We start from the raw sequence: 18,517 nt of genomic DNA on the forward strand, positions 1-18,517 counted from the left end.
CATCAGCTGGAAGGGATCTACATCCACATGCTTTGGGGTGAAAGCCAAGCTGGGATTGAGAGGGGTCAGTGGGTGTTCCCTGAGGGCTGTTGTTTCAGGTGTTCACAGCAGGATGCTCGGCTGCTTTCCCACTTGGAGGCAATTTGGGGCTCTGTTGAAGGGCAGGATGTGGGCTGGGTGCATTCAGCTTTAGCTGATGGAAATGAATTCCCACGAATCCCTCCAGCCATCAGCACTCAGTTGGGCAGGGCTGGCTGCACCCTGAGCTCTCACCCAGCCCAACCCAACCTCTTGGCCCTCTCCAAAACACAGTGAGACCCTGATGCTTACTGTGTGCCCAACGATGTTACAAGAACCACAGAACCATTACAGAATCTTTGGAATTGATCACTAAGCTCATCAAGTCCAACCCATCCCCACTGTGCCCACTAGCCACGTCCCCATCCTCTGCCCTTCCTACAGCTGCACAAATGAGCGGCTAACTCAATTAATGTGCATCTAATTAGGCCATCAGCATCTCTGGAAGAGGGGCTGCATCCGCAGCGTGGGCTGCAGAGGTCTGAGCATTCCATTGCCCTCCCCGAGCTCTGCCACTGGGCCCCATTCATTTAATTACGCCTGGCTGCTGTGCTCCTCACCCTTTTAATTGCCCTGGACACAGAGCAGCATGGTAAGCAGGTCAGAGATAGATGCTGGGCATTGTTTTAAGACAGTAAAGCTGTTTTTAAACAGCATTCAGCAGCTTGCTTTATGTAATTGCTGAGAGAAGGAGGGCATTCAGCAGGGGCAGTGGGGAATGCTCCAAAGGGATGCTGAGCAGCTCCTAATTAACGACAAATGACTCGGAGCCTGATGCACTGCTGTAACTGTAAGATCTCTGCCGAACACCGCAGCTGCAAAATCCCTTCCCAGAGCTTCAGACCAAGCCATAGGTCTGCAGCAATATTCCCAGGTAGAGCTGGGATTTAGTCAACAGTTTGGAGGACTGGGAGAGCAAAACCCAAACTAATTAACTCTCCCTGAGGCTTATTAGTTCTCTGGTGCTGGGATCAATGGGAAAAAGCTGATTTTTATGTGTTCACATCCCCAAAAAGAGCTGCCCTGATTGAACACTTCAAAAAGCACTGATGATTCTTTCATGTAGTTTAAAAGTGGGGTTTGGCATGAAAATGAAAACAAAGGATGGGAGATTAAACAGATCAAGGCAGCACATTTGGGCCTGATCCCTGACCTCAGTTACACCACTTCTACCTGAAATTCATGGTGGTGAAAATAAGATGAGAAACAGGCAGCAAAGACTTGTGCTTGGTTGGTTTTCATTTTGGAGATTGATATTGCTGAGGCCGTTCTGGACAAGGTGTGTTTTCAGAGCACAACCGAGGTCTGTTTGTCCTTCCCCTTGCACCGCTGTCCTGATCTCAAGCTGTGCAAGCACCCAGCCAAAGTGCTGGAAGGAAAAACTGCCTGGCTGTGTGTGTGCAGTCCAGCAAGGGAAATAAACCCAATGGGGCCAGGGTAGGGGATGGAAAGCCTTGGCAAGCCATGGGCAAGCTGCCCAGGCTAAGGCTGCACGGCTCAGGATGTGCTGGGTGAGCAGCCTGCCCAGGGCACTGAGCACTCAGGATGTTTCCAGGGGCCCTGCTGAGCTCTGCAGCTTCCTAGATGGGCTAACTGCAGTGTATGCCCTGCTGAAAGCTCTGCAGGGCTGTGAGTGCTGCTGGAGGAGCTCCCAGAGATGTGTGTGGCCTCAGGACTGAGGGGAAGCCTGCCCAGCCCCTGGTCTGCCACCCTTCCAAAGCATCTCATGCTTTCCAAGCATGGATGAGATCAGGATCTCATTTTGCTCTGGTCTGCAATCTAGCCTCAAACCTCTTGCACATAGAAGACAGGTGGATGCAAGGCTGTGATGTCTGCTGCATCCATCCCCCTGCATGCCCTGACCATGCAGCAGCAATGTCCAATTCATTACACACAGCCTGCTGCATCCCCTTGGAAGAAAAGGGACTCGACATCAGTCGTCTATCTAAGCTCTGCTTCAGAGGGGACTTAGAACAGCTGGCTCTGAGCACTCCAGCAGGCACTAATTACCCTAACAAGCATCCCCAGGCCTTGCCCCAAGCACCGTCTTCCCATTGGCCCTACAGCTCCATTTAAGTTCAGGCCAGGAGCTGCACCATTCTACTGAGCACCTGGAGTAGGAGACAAGTGGGGGGATAGGGCAGCATTGTCATGTATAGAGGCAGCCCTGGGCATGGAGCAGGCTTGGTGGGACAGAGCATCCCTAAGTAAGGGTGGGCAGATAAGCTAGGGCTGTGCTGTGCTAAGTCAGCCAGGTGGGAGAGAGGAACAGGACCATCCAAATGGGAAGGATATGGAGGCTGCACATCTCAGCACGATGCTGCTCTTCTGGATGCCCAGCTCCCTACTGAGCTCCTGGGGTTGGTTCTTAGAATAGGCAGCTCATTCACAACAAACATCACTGCTCTTTGATGTATTGCTGGTGCTGCTGCTGTGGTGTGTTAAATCCTTTGGTTCGTAATAAGAAAGCTGGCCGCAGAGACTTACTGTAAGTTGATGAGAAAGTAGCAATAATTATTGCTTGTTCCTCCATGGGAGGGTAAACCTTCAGATGCTAATGGGCTCTGGAGTATTGACTGATTACTCACACTGGGGTGAAACAGCAAGCAAAAGTGGCCTTCATTCTCCTTCTCAGGGATAGGGCAAGAAGCATCCTAACTGCATGTAAATGGCTGCAGAGTGTGATTTTTGGGACTAAAAGGTGGAAGGGTTTTCTAATATAAGGCAAGGGACAGGGCAGGTGAATTCCTGGAATGGATGAAGATGCTGCAGGTATTTATGCCTGGCCCAGCCTGACAGCGTGCGCACAACAGCAAGTGGGTGGTGAGTGGTAAAAATGGGCTGGCAGCACATTTTTGTTTGCCTGGTACATTTGCATGTGGCAAAGGCAGGGCTTTTGCCCACAGAGCCTTGTGTGGGATGCTGAAGGACTTCTCACGCTCTCCACTTCTCTTTTTCTCTTGCTAAGGCTCTCAGCTTTGCAGTAACAGCTGTCTGAGCCCGGATCTGAGTGGGTACAAATCCCTTCCTGCTTTTCCAAGGTGCTGACGTGACACTGAACTTCAAGTTTTGAGGTGAGGAAGGGGGAATGAAGATTTGCTGCTCAGCTGGGGCTGACCAAATGTGCATCCCAGGCCTCAAAGTGAAGCTGTGTCAGACTGTAATCCTCTGCTCCCAAGCACTGCTGGAACATCACAGCAGAGCATGGAGGAGAATGTTTTCTTTTAACAGCACATTTTTCCTTAAACCAGTTTGCAGGCACGGCTGAGGCATTTTAATGGAAATTTCCTCCCAGTAAAAAGGCTGCAGCACACATACCAGAAACTCTTGGCCCGGATCGTTAACATTCAGTAAAACTATAAGCAACCCAGTGGGAGCATTGACCTGCGAGGCATGCTTCATCTTCCTACAGCTCAGCACACAGGCTGTGAATATAGGGCAGCCCTTCAGATGTACAACAGCAAAGTCAGAAGAGGCCAACACCAGTGAAGCCTTGCTTTGGCCACCAGGACCTGTCCCACAGTCTTATAGCTGTACTGATCTTCAGCCACCTTACCCTGCTCTGCTGATGGTGAATCTCAGAAAGCTGCCCTCTCATGTGCTTCCTTGGCTGCTTTCTGTCCCTTCACATGGGTGCTGGGATCAGATCTTCCATTCCCAGGTCACGTTTGGGGTCTGTTTGTGCCTCAGTCCCATTGCAGGAGCACAGCCTTGCTGGCGAGGTGCCCTCTGAGATGGTCTCTTTTCTCATTTCCCATGCTTTGGGAGGATACCAGGAGGAAAATTGATCCTGTTTACTCCACGCCGACTTTACAGAGAAGGAGAGCCCTGAATTCCCCCTCACACCCTGTAGTCCAGGTGCACAGCAGGCACTGCTGAAACCTGCAGCCAGGAGCTCACAGCTGCACAGAGGAGGGATGGATGCATCCTCATCCTTGCTGTCCTCCAGCATGGACACAGCCACACTCCAGTGCTGGGCTGCACACTGCTGGACCCGAAGTGACCCTGGTGTGATGGGGAAGTTGATCCCAGGTTTGAGCTGAGCAGAGCACAGCCCTTCACACTGGATGTGTTCCAAGGGTTATTTGTGCCTGCTGACCTCACGGCGCTTTTCCTTCCAGCCCCTGCTGGGGTCCTCCTGTCTTTTTGCATAATCTCCTCTGAAGAAATAGCAGGAGTGGGGCCTTCTTTGCAGCTTTTGTCCAGGAGAGCTGCCTTGCTGCACAGTTCCACTTTGAGAATCCCCCTCTCTTTTTGTGTTTGAGCAGAACCGTTTCTTTTCTCCCCTCTTTGCACCTCTTAACTTTCTCTCCTTCTCTACTCTGTTTTCTTTGCACAGTTATTGTCCTGAAAAGTATTTTCAGGACACAGTTTGTTCGAAGCGAGGCTGTGACAATGCAAGGGCTGCAACTGGAAGCATGGATTAAAGCGGTGCTTTCTATTTATTTCTGTGCTTTTCCTCGCAAAGCTCTTTCTCTCAGATCCCAATCCTGCTGCCGCTGTGACCTTTGCATTTGCAGAGCGACCTTTGGAAATCAAAGGGGCCCTTCATCAGCATCTGCCCATCTGGAAGCGATTGCAGCAGCGGGTGCAGGGCAGGTTGGGGCCTCGTGGCTGCAGCCTGGAGTGACCCAGTGATGGGAAGAGGGGCTGAAGTGCCTTGCATTGCATCCTCGGGGTGGGAATACCTCCGGCGTGCTGCCTGGATGCAGGGAAAGCCTCAGCAGCCACGTCAACACTATTTGATTCACAGCCACCGCGTGTTTAGTGGACTCTGAGTTGCGTGCGTCGGTGCAAACTGCAGCGCTGGGCTTTGCTGTTCGTGCTGGCCTCCCCACTCCTTTGTGCTCCATTATTCGTCAGGGAGTAGAAAACGTGAAGAAAGAAAAAAAGCGCAGGAGAGCCCAGCAGCTGCCCTGGTGCTGCTGGAGATGCCTCTCCATCCTCCCGACAGAGGGGAGCGGGGCTCGGGACAGCGCTACTTTCTCTGCCTTCGGGCTCTCTCTGCCTTTTTTTAATCCCCTTTTCCCCTCCCTCTCTCCTCCCCCCGCAGCCCAGCTGGGGAGCAGCTGCGGCTCGCACTGGCCCTTTAACGGCGGGGCGGTGCTGCGAGCCCGAGGCTCGGCTCTCCGCACTGGGGGAGGAAGTGCGGTCGGGGGGCGGGGGTGGGGGGGCGAGGGGAGCTGTGGAGGAGCGGGGATCGCTCCGCACCGCTCCGCCCGATGCGGGACGGGGGCGGCGGCCGCGCGGCTCTGCGCTGAGCCCCGGCAAGGCGCGGTGGGATGCGCGGCCCCCGGCTGCCGGCGCTGCCCGCCCTGCTCTGGCTCGCCTTAGCCCCGCTACCCGGCCCCGCTGCCAGGGCTGAGCTGCGGGTGCGGGTGCGGCTGCCCGGCGGGCAGGTGACGGAGGAGAGCCTGCAAGCGGACAGCGGTTCCGACTGCATCAGCCTGGAGCTGCGTAAAACCGACGGGGCGCTCATCAGTCTCACCGCCGACTTCAGACAGGTGAGGTGGGGGGGATCTGCCCGCTCCCCGTGCTGTGGGAAGGCGCTCCCGGGGATGCTCTGCTCTCCCCGAGGTGTGGGTGTGATTTGAAAGCCTGTTTTCTCCCTTGGTCCGGTCGTGGCGAACGACTCACGGTGCGTTCTTAGCTGGGAGACCGAGAGCTGTGCTTGGGACCATTAGCCCTGGTTGAGTTTAGCTCGGATCGGGGCTCTGGTCCTGAGTTTTGTGGGATGTGACATTGTTCCTCCTGGGAAAGCCTGGCTGGGGGTCCAGAGGGCAGATCTGGTAGGACGAGGGGTTATGGTTTCAAACTACAACAGGGAGTGTTTAGATTGGATATAAGGAAGAAGTTCTTTGCAGGCAGTGAGGCACTGGCACAGGCTGCTCTGAGAGGTGGTAGTGCCCCATCCCTGCAGACAGCCGAGGTCAGGCTGGATGGGGCTCTGAGCGCTGATGGAGGTGTGGGTGTCCCTGTTAATTACAGAGAAGTTGCACCAGTGGCCTCTGAGAGTCCCTTCCAACTCAAACCATTCTACAGTATCCACTTCTGAGAAATGTGGGCTCCTGTGCATGCAGAAGGAAGGGTCCGTTTACCTGCAGGCACTGCTGGGTCTTTGTTCACAGCCTGCATGGAGCACCTCTGCATGTTTAGCTCTGTGCCCTGCAGACAGTCTCACCTGTAGCCTGGGCTGCCTGTATGGGGAATGAAAGTGGTGAGGTTGCAGTGGGACGAGCAGCAGCACCTGCTCCGTGCCCAGCTGAGTGCAGCAGGTCTTTTTCTCCCTGCTTGAGCTGAGAGGTGCACAGCTTTCACAGCTGCAGTGGGGCATGGAGCAGACAGGGCAGGAGAGTGTCTGTGTGATGGGGAGAGCTCCAGTCCGTGGCTCCTGCATGGGCTGAGCATGTTCTATATGTCTCCAGGGCATCTCTCTCCATGCCACATACGGGGTGCGGTTGGTTCCTCGGGTGGATGGCTGCTGTCTTTGAGAGCACGTGTGTGTGTTGTTGCCAGCCAAGCACTTCCCATACAACCTGGGACTGCCAGCTCTCTCCTCCCAGCCCTCTCCCAGGCCCTGTGGCCTCTCTGCAGGGAGGTGATGCTCACAGAGCTGTGGCTGCAGATCCCACGCTTCTCAGCAGGAGATGAGAACTTCAGAGCCAGCGCAGCAGAGCTTAATAAGCTGGATGCAGTGGATTTCCTATTGCCCAGGGACGAGCTGTGTGCTGCCGTGTCAGTGGCACAGCTGTCCAGGTGGCACCGTGATGTTATCTTGTTCCAGCCCTCTGCTCACTGTTTGCTCTGGTGGACTTTGGCTTGCAGCAAGAGGAAGCTCAAAGCCACGAGGTAGGCAGGAGTGGTGCTCTGAGCCATTGAGAACCTTGGAGCCTTCTCCCAGGGATTCCCCTGGTGCCTCTTTTCCTTTTTGGTGGACCTTTTTGGTCCCTTTGATGGCCCTTTGCTGACTTGGGACAGCGTGCACACCAGCACACATGCAAGGAAACAGTCCCATGGCTCTTGTGGGGGGGGGGAAATAAATTCCAAGAAGACATGGCACACCAGGAGGGCTTTTAAGCCTCCAGATTGTAAAACTGCATACCACAGCGCATTCCTGGCTGAGGGAATTCCAAGCTCTGCACAGAGCTTTAGGTCGGTCCTTTGGGGATCTGGGATGTGACATGGGGAGCTCTGATGTCCTGAGCTGTTGATCCTTCCAGTTCTTTTCACTTGCATGCAGGCTCTTGCCCTCAAATCTCACCTACAAACCCACTGGTGTGTGTGTTGGCTCTTCTCCTGCTCTCATCCTGCTTATAGCTGAGCTTTTCTCTGAAGGTATCTCTGCCATTAAGTCCTTAGCTCCATCCATGCCTTTGGCTCCTGGTGGAGATGCACAGGCAGTGCTCCCTGGAAGCTTTGCAAGCAGCAGCCTTCATGCAGCCTGTTCCCAACCTTCAGCTTTACAGCAGCAAGGGACAGGCTGTTTCTGTTTCATGGCTTCGCTGGAGCAAAGCTGAAGAAAGCCAACAAGACATGGAGGAGATGAATGCGTGGAGCAGTGAGTAATGATGTGAGCAAGCAGCTGCCTGGCCAGGCATCCCCTGCTGACCTGTTCCCCTGGCTGCACACAGGCATTTCCCTGTTCTGTGCTGGTGCTCATCTCTCCAGCATGATACAACTTCTCCTCTCTGGAGAGAAGGTCTGCAGGCTCTCTGTGAAGGCAGCTGGGTTTCTCAAGCCGGGTTTCTCAAGCTGGATTGTGTGGTCGTGCTGTGGTTGGGTTCCTGGGTTTCTCCACAAATGCTTTTCCACTTCTCTGGCTTAAGCTGTAGGGGAGCAGTCCAAAGGCAGATCTTTCTTTCTTATTTTCTTTATTTTGCTGACAAATAATTGCTGTTAGACCACGGGCTGGACAAGAAAGGAGCAGTGAGATCATGGCTCAGCTCTTTGCTGGAAGCTGAATGGGGCTGGAGCAGTGCTCCAGAGGTGGGCTTTAGCCTTTTTCTTCCACCCCTTCAAAGCTGAACCTGGAGGAGTCAGCACACCACAGTGTTCTCCTCATTCCTTTAGGCACTGCTCGTGGGACCCCAACCTGGGACTTAATGTGCAACAGCAAAAACCCATTTCTTTTCTGGCAGTTTGGAAGGATGTGATGGTGAGAACAGTTCTTCACCAACTTTTTGTGCTGTAAGGCATAAAATTTATTGCAGAAAGGATGGAGGAGAGACAGCAACTCGAAATGTTGTGTCTGATTTCAAAAACATGACTGTGCCAGCTGTTAAACTGTGGCCTGAGAACAAAGTGGGTGGTTCTAGCCCAAGGTCAGCACAAAGATATGGAGAAGTTTCTTTTTCCTTCTGATTGCTGGAAAAATGGTGCTGGAAACACAAGGGGGGAAAGCATGGCTATTGGTGTTGTAACCCTTTTGCTGCTGGCCCCTTTGGGTTCCTTTATTAACAAAGTTGAGGTCCAGCCTGTTAGGTGCTAAAGGACCAGGGGATGTAGGAAAGCATACAGAGATGGCAGCTGTAAAATGTGGAAAGCTGCCTCTTGCCCTCTGTAGGGATACCAAATATATGTATATAAGGAGAGTTATTCCATGGGCAGGATGAACGTGCTCTAGTTATATGGGATGAGTTAGAAAGAATCATCCAGCTTTGTTGCTGTGCTTCACTCTCATCTGAAATACCTGGTGTTGGCTGCTTGTAGGAGTTGGTTAGCAGGTAGGATGGACCAGGGACCTCCAAATTCCTCTGTTTTCCTAGGAGAGCTCACTGAATGCATTCACTGCTCCCCACTGGGACAGATGCTGCCTGTTGTTAGATAGCAGGGGTCTTTCTAACTCTCATTGGGAGGGATGGAGCAGTGTGGGATGAGAGCCAAGCATGCTGGGGTGTAATGAGGTGGCTGAGAATGCTCGTTTGGTGGAGCTGATGGCTGAGTACAGGGAAGTGGCTATGCTGCGTGCAGTGGCTGCAGGAGGAGCTCTGCCCTTTGCTCCTGCACAGCCCCAGGCATACTGCTGCTGGGGCGAGATCTGGCTTCTGAAGTGGCTTCTGTCTTTGGGCAGCCCTCACTTGGCAGTGCCAAGTATGAGGGTGCAGAACTGGAGGATGCTCCTGGAATTCAAGGTGCGGAGCTGGAAAAGTCAGCTTTAGGGTGGATCACCAAAGTGCCTTCTGGTAGAAGAGGGGTTAAACCGTAATCCCCTCTTAGCCAGAGTAACTCAGCTGGCTGGCCCCCCAGCGTGGCTGCAATAACACACGCTCTGCAGAGCTGCGCTGTACAAGCAAAACAACTTTCTGGCCAGCTCTAGCAGTTCCCCGGGGCTCTGCAGGCAGGGCCACGACCACAGCAGAGTCTGCTGGCAATGGGGGGAATGTGGGGCTGGGGGTTCCCGGTGCCCCAGCAACAGCTTCCCTATGCCTGTGCCCCCCACCCTGCGTAGACAAAAACAGATCCCTCAGCAGCGCCGATGTCCCTGGGGGAGAGAAGTTTGGCAGGAATGCTGAATGGATTGGGGGGAGGAAAGCACTGAAATAATTTATTTCCCTGAGAACTGGTTTGCTCCACTCCACGTGAAGCCGAGACGCTGGGCTCTGATCTGGACCACACAGGCTCGTATGTCTCTGCAGGATCCAGCTTGGAAATGGAGGTGGAATTGTTCCCACACCCCAGATGGCAGCCCCTGGAGGAGCTGGTGGGGGGCAGCGCTGGGAGGGAGGAGGCTGTGTGATTTCTCTGCACTTCTACGCAGCCTAACTCTTTGCTAGAAGTTGCTTCCATGCATGCAGGGAACTGGCTGTGCAGCTTTTCTGTCTCCTTTAGGGATGAGGAGCTGCTCTCCCCATGCCCTGCCAGGCTGTGGTTCCCCCAATGCTGCAGCTGCAGAACTGGTTGTTCCCTGCTGCACCACCGTCCTGTCCAAAGCCAAACAATAGCTGTAACTGTACCCGGGTTGGGGCCAACCATTCTCAACGCCCCCGTGATGAGTTCATTTGGAGAGTCCCTGCGTTGCAGAGGCAATGCTCTGTTGGGGCTTGTTCCCTGCTGGGAAATTTTGCAGAAACCCAGAATTCAAGGTGCACTGGATTGCCTTGGCTGGCTACCGACCTTGGCACTGATTTCTCCTGCTCTTCCTGGTGGGAACGAGGTGAGGTGCCTGGGGAGGGCAGGGCTCTATGGGAGTAGGAAACCCTTTGGTGGCTCTTTCCACATGAAAAGCATGGCATGTTTTTGGTGTGACGATATTTTCTTGCTTTATCAGAGCAAGGGCAGGGAGAGCAACCCAAGGAGACCTTGTTGGGTCAAGATATTTCCAAGGAACTCTCTGAGCTGAGCCACTGGAGGATGGAAGTGGCCAGCACCCTGGGGACACAAGAGGCACGTCCCCTCCCTGGGGTCTCTGTGGGTTGAAGGCTATGACCGCAGCAGCATCAGCAGGGCTGGTGGAAGGCTTGGTTGAGATAAGGATCTGCCTTTGCTGTTTGATGTACGTGGGCAGCCGGGTGCGGAGGCTCTGATTCAGCACAAGGGGCTGTGATGGGAGGTGGGGAGCCCAGGGGCACGGGGAGAGATGGGAGGAGATGAGCTGGGAAAGGAGAACCTGGGGTGGAGGAAAGGATTGGTCAGCATCCGCTTTCCCTCCTGCCTCTCAAGTTCCTGTTGGTCTTTGCTGTCTTTTCCCTTCCCTCATCTCTCCTCCAGCTGTACCCTCACTGCACAACCACTTTTCGGTGCTTTTCTCCTCATCCTCCCATCCCTTACCAAGAATTTTTGCAGGGTTACGTGAACTCTGTTTCTCAACATCCTCCCATTTTGCAAAAATCACCCCCCAGGCTGGGAAGTCCTGCGCTGTCATTCATCTCCCGCGTCCACTTGAGGTTTCCAGACCTAATGCAGAGCATACCTGTTCCTGTCTGCTATTTCCAGACCCGATGCTGATGGTGCAAAGTGAAGTCAAACCAAATCCATACGTGAAGAGGAGATGCCAGGGTCAGACACTGGCCGTGCTTTGTAGCAGAGAAGCACAGCTGGGCCAGATGCAGCGACGTGGCTCCTTCTGCAGTGCCACTGTCTCAGGGGGGATTGTCCCCATTAAAGCTGTCAAAAAGTTATGACTCAGCAGCAATTTCATGTGCGTTTCCCAAATATTTCAGTTTGGGTTTTGCTTGGGTCAACGTCAAGTTTGGGATGTTTTGCTTTCTTCTCATTCTCCCATTGCACTGCTTCAGCCGTAACCCCAGCCGCTTAAACAAGCCCAACTTGTCTTTTCTCATGGTATTTTTGCTTTCCTTTAGATTTTATCTTATTTTATTTTTGTTGTACTTAAATGAAATGCCTTCAGATGCTGTTGTAAGACCCTGGAGAACACAGCAGCTTTGAGTTCTGCTGCTGCCTCCCAGGCTACGCTGCTCTCTCAGATGTTTCCCATGTCTGCACAGAGGTGTCAGTCAACCCAGGAGCACTAAAGGCAGTGATTAAAACAGCCTGGTGTTTGTGGGCAAAAGCAATCGGTATCTCTTTCTTTCCAAATCCCCTTTGATTCCTGCTTTTGCACTGAGTTTTCAGCACAGCAGATGCATCCAGCAACATCCTGTCCTGGGGAGGGAAGCGCAGTGCTGATGGCAGCGCTTTCGGATGCGTGCTGAATTGTGTATCCTTTTGTTGTCTGGACAGGGAAGGCAGAAAATGCTGGTCTGCATGACCTGGTGTGGAGAAGGCCTTGGAGGGGACGTGGCTTGGAGCCACAGAGAGTTTCCTTTCCTCTTGGGCAGGAGGGCTGGAAGAATGTGACCTCATGGCCATCCAGCAGGCACAGCCCAGGGGCCAGAGGGCAGCACCTTGGCATAGCTATACATGTGAGATGCCAAAACCATTGACCGAAGGTCAGCTGCAGCTGATCATAATGGATTCCTTCTGGCTTTAACAATTCATGACTTTCAATTCTGTTCCACGTGCTGTTGGCTCCAGAAATGAGTAATTTGTTCTCGGAAGTTGGGACCACTCATCCGGAGTGATGCGTGGAGATGATGTCTGTGTGATATTTGCTGAACAAAAGTTGGTGCAGGGTTTGACCGTGCTTGATCCCAGCTTGTTATTAGTTTATTGGCCAAATGAGGACCTTTGCTGTACCAAAGAGCTGGGATATATTTATTATTAGTTGATGGCAGATGGGAGCCGTGACCAGCTGCCTCCAGAGGGCTTTGGTTGCAGTTCATGAAGTTTGTAGCTTGGAGGGAAAAAATGGGCCTTGCTTGGTACAGAATGTGGACTGGGATGCAGTTTTGGAACTTTATGGTCCCTGTCAGGCTGTTGCTTGGGAAAATGTCCTCCAGTCCCAGTGGTGCTGTTGAACAGTGCAGTGTTGGGACTGAGAGTGTCTCATCCTCTCACCCATTCCACCCTCACCCTCATGCCTTCCTGCACATGATGTGCTTCCTCTCGTCCCTTCCTCTTGCCTTCTGGTCATGCATTGGGGCCCTGAGCAGGACAGACCACGTTACAGAAACTAACAACACCAATGAACTTGTTTAACACTGCTAATAATGCTGCCTGTGTGGTGTGGGGGGGTCTGCACGCTTCAGCTGCTGCATTAACATGGTTTGTTCCTTTACACACTTGAAGATGAAACACTGGGAGGCACTTTTCCCCTTTAAACTTATTCTCCTGAGACTAGTGCAGCCTGGTGAAGTGAAACCCTGGTGGTGGCACTTGGTGCTGCTTTACTTGAGGTCAATGGCTTTTCTCCTGGAGGGACATGGAGCCAACATGAGGCTTTTCCAGGCTGTAGGGTGAACAAAACAGCTTGGAGCAAAGTGTGGGCATGTGGCAGCCTCTGCCTGTAATGGGAGAGCCTCAAGGGGTGGTTTGAAGGTGAGGATCTCCTGCTGGGACAGAAGAAGCTCCTTGGAGTCTCTCCTCCCTGCTTATTGAAGGATGAGTCTCAGCTGTTGCTTGAGGGAGCAGGGATGTGGGGTGGGAGCTGGCAGCAGCCTGTCCCTGCCACGCTGGGATTGCCAAACAATCTTTAGACATCATTACTGCACTGCAGGCCTGGGTGGGATGGAAGCTGGGAGCAGACACCTGAGCTCAGGTAGCAGAAGCATGAGACCTTTGACTCCGTGCTTTGGGCTGGAACTTTCTGCAAGATCTTGCCTTCGCCATTCACCCCTTATGTGCCAAAGGCCTCTGACCCACTCCGTGATTCTTTTTTTTCTGATTCTCTCTCCGTCAGGAGGTGAAAATCTTCCGTGCCTTAATCCTAGGGGAGCTGGAGAGGGGCCAGAGCCAGTTCCAAGCACTCTGCTTTGTCACACGGCTCCACCGCAACGAGATCATCCCCAGCGAGTCCATGGCCAAGCTACGACAGGTAGAAGCCAACCCCACCCCCAGGGGTCCATCCTGGGTTGCTTAGGGCTTCCCATGCAGCTGCCCCATGGCTGGGCTCTCTTAGACCCACCTTTGACCTCCCGTCCTGCTTAAGGGGCTCAGTATTAAACTAATGTCGTTCATAGCATCGATCCCATCTTCTAATAAACCAGCCAGAGGCTTGATGTAATTTGGACAGTGTCAGAGGGTGAGCAAATGCCTGGAGCTGTCACCACAAAAACCTCTGCCCAACAGTGTCCACTGAATTAATTGCTGATTTGGGAGCATCCATCACAACAGAGCACTGATAAATGTTCACAGGTGAATCAAAGCAGTAATAAACTATCGTCAGTTTCAACATCACTAAGTGCCTTCCCCCCCCCTCAGATGGGATGCAGGTGCACTGACAGGGAAGCATCCATTTCCTAAGTTGGCATGAAATTCTGCCACGCTGCAAGGGATCATTTCCTGCAGCCAGGATTCATGTTGTTCTGATCTCATCCATTGCAGAAGAACCCCAGGACAGTGCGGCAGGCAGAGGAGGTGCGGGGCCTGGAGCATCTCAGCATGGACGTAGCTGTCAACTTCAGCAAAGGGGCCCAGCTGAGCTCTCACATCCACAACGTCTGCGCAGAGGCCAAAGAAGCAATTTATACCCGAGAAGAAGATGTCAAATTTTGGCTGGAGAAAGGTAAAAGTTTCCTTTGTTGGGGCTGGAAATGGTCCCATCACTGAGCTGGCACGGTGTTGTGCTCTTTGCTGCCAGTTGTTGGCATGGAATGCTTCAGCTCTTGTGTGCACACCACGCTGTACTCTTCTGTTCTTCAGCATGTATCTGCTGTAGTGCTGCTCTCCTCGTGAACCTAACTAGGTGTTCTGAAGGCAGCCTTTCACCTGGTCCATCACCCAAAAGAGATGCATTCTTTACATTCTTTATGTCTTTCGGCTTGTTCTCCCTACTGCCAGTTCTCCTCCCATGCTTCCCACCCCACACTCATGTTGAACACTCCCTGACACTGCCCTTTCTGCCCCCAATCTCCTCCTCCACCCTAGGGTTGTGCCCTGAGCACTTCTCCTGCTTTGTCCTACAGGGATGGACGGCTCCATGTTCGAGGTCCTGCCACAGACATCTGACCTGCCCGACCTGCAGCGCTGCAAGCTGTGCACAGACCGCTGGAAGCCGTGCATCTGCAGCTACTCACTGAGCATCGAGTGGTACCCATGCATGCTCAAGTACTGCAAGAGTCGTGATGCTGCAGGCAAGGTTTCTTCCTACAAATGCGGCATCCGCAGCTGCCAGAAGGGCTACACCTTTGATTACTACGTGCCGCAGAAGCAGCTCTGTCTCTGGGATGAGGAGACTTAGCAGAGCTGGGCCAGGCCTCGTTAAGGAGTGGCTCATCTGCACTCCTGCTTGCAGTGCTGAGGGCCTCCTGGAGCTGGCTGCTCCGAAGAAGGAATTTGGTTTGCAGCGATGTCTTGTGCCAGGAGAGCTCTGTGAATGTGCCTTTCCTTTTGGCCCCCTGTGCCCCCCATCCTGATGTTGCCTTGTGCTGTGATGAGCAGGTGATGCTGTCCTGCACGGGTTGCTGGCCTGAAGCAGCAGGAGGGCTGTGCCTTGCCCTGCTCTGGAGCTAGCAGGTGTGAAGGGGTCAACTGTGAGCAGCACGGCTGCTTTGGGGCAGGGGGAGAAGCCATCCCACAGAGCTGCACTGTCCAATGTTTCTGCCACCAAAACCCCTTTGCTGACTTTGCCACCTCTTGGTGATGTGACAGCATTTCCCAATGGGAAAACAGCTGAGTTATGGGACCACAAACCCTGAACGAGGAAGGTGTGAAGCCCACCCAAAGCCTACCTGTAGCTTTCCTAGCATCCAACCAGCTGCTGCGTCCTTCCTGTGGCTATGAGATGCTATGGGGAGATGTATCCCAGCAATTATTTCTGCCCCAAAGGGCTGGTCATGAGGGCTCTAACTCACCCCTACTTAGACTAGTGAAGGCCCAACTTTTTGTGTTGGTTCCATGCCTCACCCTCTGAGCAAGAAACATCCAGAAATGTGTGACTGCCATCCTAACAGTGCACTTACAAGGCGGGGGCGATCCCAGATGGCCATTGCAGATAGGGGAAAACAGCATTCTGCATCTACGCCCAGCCTTGCATCCTACTTCACAAGGAGCTCTTAGGCAGCCCGTACTGCTTTGCTGTGCCTTGGTTTGCCCTGTGTGATGGCATGGATGGTGCCAGAGCCAACCATACACCTGGAGGGCATCGGACATAAAGCGCTGCAGAGCGCTGCACGTTCTTCCATTTGACTCAGAACAAGCAGGGAGGGGATAGGGGCTCTTGGGGCCATTGGGAAGCCCTGTTCCTCCCAGTGAGAAGCCTTTACCGTGTGCCTTTTTGCCTAAAATCCAAGATTTTTTTTGACAAAAAAAAAAAAAAAAAGGAAAAAAAAATTGGTCACAATTATTTTTGTATTGATTACTTAAAGGGGTGGGTGGGGGGAGAGAGAAAGGGAAAGGTATTTTAATACTGCAACATGAAGTAAGATACACTTGAATGATTTTTTTTTTTTTTTGAAAAGAGAAAACCAATACAATTATTTATCATTTGTAAGGTACAATAAACTGATTTTTTTCTTTTTCTTTTCTTTTTTTTTTTTTTTTAAAGCATCCCTAGCCTAAAAGGCTCCGTTGTAACCTCAGTGTCATCTGTCTGTTTGGAATCTTGACTTGAGGGCTGTTGTGTCAAGTCTGTACTGTGGGCATTGAGGATTGGGGGAGGGGAAGGGGAGGGGGAGGGTCGTCAGTGTGATCGTGCAGCTCCTCCTGCAATTATGATCCTGAGCTCTGGGGCTCTGTAACAGAGCCCAGGGGCAGTAATGCGGTTATGGGGTTGGGAGGCTGGGGTCTGCTCCTCTCCCCCACGGGAGCGTATCAGTGCGGGGCTGAGCCCAGCAGCCCCGAGGGAGGGATGGGGATCCCCTTTTATCCATCCCTCTGCAGCAGAGGTGAAAGGAGGACGGCGTTTTAGGGCGGCTCGGAGCTCGTGCTGCTCATAGGAGAAGCGTGGAGTGCTGATTCCCCCTAGCGTGGTGCAGGCGGAGGCAGAGCTCGTGCAACCTCAGCTCTTCTGCACTTGAGCCACCGAAGCATCTCCCAATGATTTCTAGGGAGGCTGGAGTTGTTTTTCCCCCGCTGATGTGCTCAGCATTCCGTGGGCTCGCTCTCTGCTACCTCGGTTCCTGCTGTGCTTCCTGCTGGGCTCAGATCCTGGCACAGAAGCGGCTCAAGCTGGCCGGGAGCTCTGATATAAATCCTCACCGCTATAGGAGAAGCTGTGGGGGGATTTTGTAACATCTTTCCACAGCCCGTGCTTGCAGCCCCATCCTCAGGCCGTGCTGTCTGCAGAGCTCCCCTCCCACCAAGAGGAAGCACGAGTGGGCTGTGTGCAAGTGGTGAGGATGGGAGCTGGTGGGTCCTGATTGATGCTCACGGGGAGGAAAGAAAGGAATAGAAGTGCAGCTGATTTCTACCAGCAGCGTATCTGCGGGCATCCAGGAGGGATTGTCTCAGGATGGAGTTAAAGCAAATCTGCCTTTGCATGGGAAAGGTGTTCTTAGGGCTGCAGCTCTCCTCTCTTGTCTGTCTGTACATCGCAGGGCGGTTTCAGGTAACTTAACCACGAGGTGACGTACCTTCCTGGCAGTGGTCTCCGGGTGAAGGGCTTGTGAGGAGAAAAACGCGATTTCTTTCCTTCTTGCTGTCCCACGACCGCAAAATAAGAACCAGAAAAAGCAGAGCGTAGCAGCTGGGACCAGGAGAGGGCACTGCGGGGCCGCCTATGGCCGGGCAGCATCCCGGGCTGGGGGGGGGGGTGCGGTACCAGTGTGGGGTGACAGCGTGCGGGACACCCGGGGGATAGGGATAGGCTGCCCTGCTCTGGAGCAAGGGGAAAACATCGGGGAGCAGAGGGAAAAAGGAAAGAGCATCAGAGGAATGTGATTGAGTGCTTGAGATGGGGAAAAAGAGAGTGTTGGTGGCCCCCAGCCTTTAAGGAGCTTTTTCTCTGCACTCCTTCCAGCTGGCTGAGTGCCACCTCCAAACCCACGTCTGACGCAGTGCGGACACCTGATCGCATCAGGCTTCAACATGGGGAAATCCCAGGTGTGGGGGTCATGCTGATGACTCTCACAAGCAGCCCAGCAGTGCCCAGGAATGCCCACGGGTCCAGCCAAGCTGGGGCTGTGCCACGGAGCTGTGGCAGAAGGCCAGGAGCAGAAGTCCTGCACAGTCTGCCTGTGTCACCTCCTGCTTCCTGGAGCAGCACTGAACACAGCCATCTCCCTTCAGCCCCTCCATCCTGCAAACCTGGGAATCTTTTCTCTGCATTCCCCTTTCCGTTTTTATTCTCACTTTCCTCATCTTTTTTTAATTTTGAAGCACATCCTTGCAGCCCTCTCCCATGTGTGTCCCCTCATGCTCCAGCCCCACAGCCCCACATTGGGATGAAGGTGAGGATCTCCAGCCCCAAAGCCCCACACTGGGGTGGAGGTGAAGCCTGGAGAGCCTGCCCACCACCCACCCATCCCTTGGGAGAAACCTGTCTTTCCAGGGAGGGAGAGCAGCATGTGGGAAAGCCAAGAGCCCTGGAACGTGCACGAGGCAGGGAGAGATGGATGTGTGATAGCTTGTACCTGGCAGCTCTGATGGATAAAGCTTGTTAACGCTTTCAGGAAGGGGCTGAGCAGGAGACTGGGAGGTTTGTGCACCCCTGAGCAAGGCAGGGGCACTGCAGGGGGCAAACAGACAACAGGTATAGAATCATAGAATGGTTTTGAGCAGGTCAGGGGGATGCTGGTGCTGTCATGGAGTGCAGGCCTGCCTGCAGCTAGGGGATTTTCTCCCTGGCTTCCCTGGAATCCTGGAACCTGATGTGACATGGTGGGGAGGAGGAGGCCCCAGGCCCTGCTTCCCTCTCCTCAAGCCTCGTGGCAGGGAGCACAGCTTGGGAAGTGCGTGCAACTCCTCACCCTGCCTTCAGCCACACTGGACCACCGCTCCATCC

General features: G+C 53.4%; 1 protein-coding gene and 1 long non-coding RNA gene across 2 annotated transcripts; both read left to right on the top strand.

Annotated features, from left to right (window-relative positions):
* The first annotated feature begins 2,051 nt into the window (after positions 1 to 2,051).
* Positions 2,052 to 3,584, top strand: LOC149915186 (uncharacterized). Its single transcript, XR_016459550.1, has 3 exons — positions 2,052 to 2,901; positions 3,047 to 3,152; positions 3,330 to 3,584. It is a non-coding gene; the product is annotated as an uncharacterized LOC149915186 (long non-coding RNA).
* Positions 3,585 to 5,276: 1,692 nt separating this feature from the next.
* Positions 5,277 to 16,033, top strand: OAF (out at first homolog). Its single transcript, XM_031599822.2, has 4 exons — positions 5,277 to 5,582; positions 13,316 to 13,450; positions 13,960 to 14,140; positions 14,541 to 16,033. The coding sequence occupies exons 1-4, from the start codon at positions 5,361 to 5,363 to the stop codon at positions 14,813 to 14,815; spliced, it is 813 nt and encodes a 270-aa protein (XP_031455682.1). The 5' UTR covers positions 5,277 to 5,360; the 3' UTR covers positions 14,816 to 16,033.
* Positions 16,034 to 18,517: the final 2,484 nt, after the last annotated feature.

The sequence above is a fragment of the Phasianus colchicus genome, chromosome 23 (genome assembly GCF_987193195.1).
Source record: "Phasianus colchicus chromosome 23, bPhaCol1.hap1.1, whole genome shotgun sequence".
Classification (NCBI taxonomy): Eukaryota; Metazoa; Chordata; class Aves; order Galliformes; family Phasianidae; genus Phasianus; species Phasianus colchicus.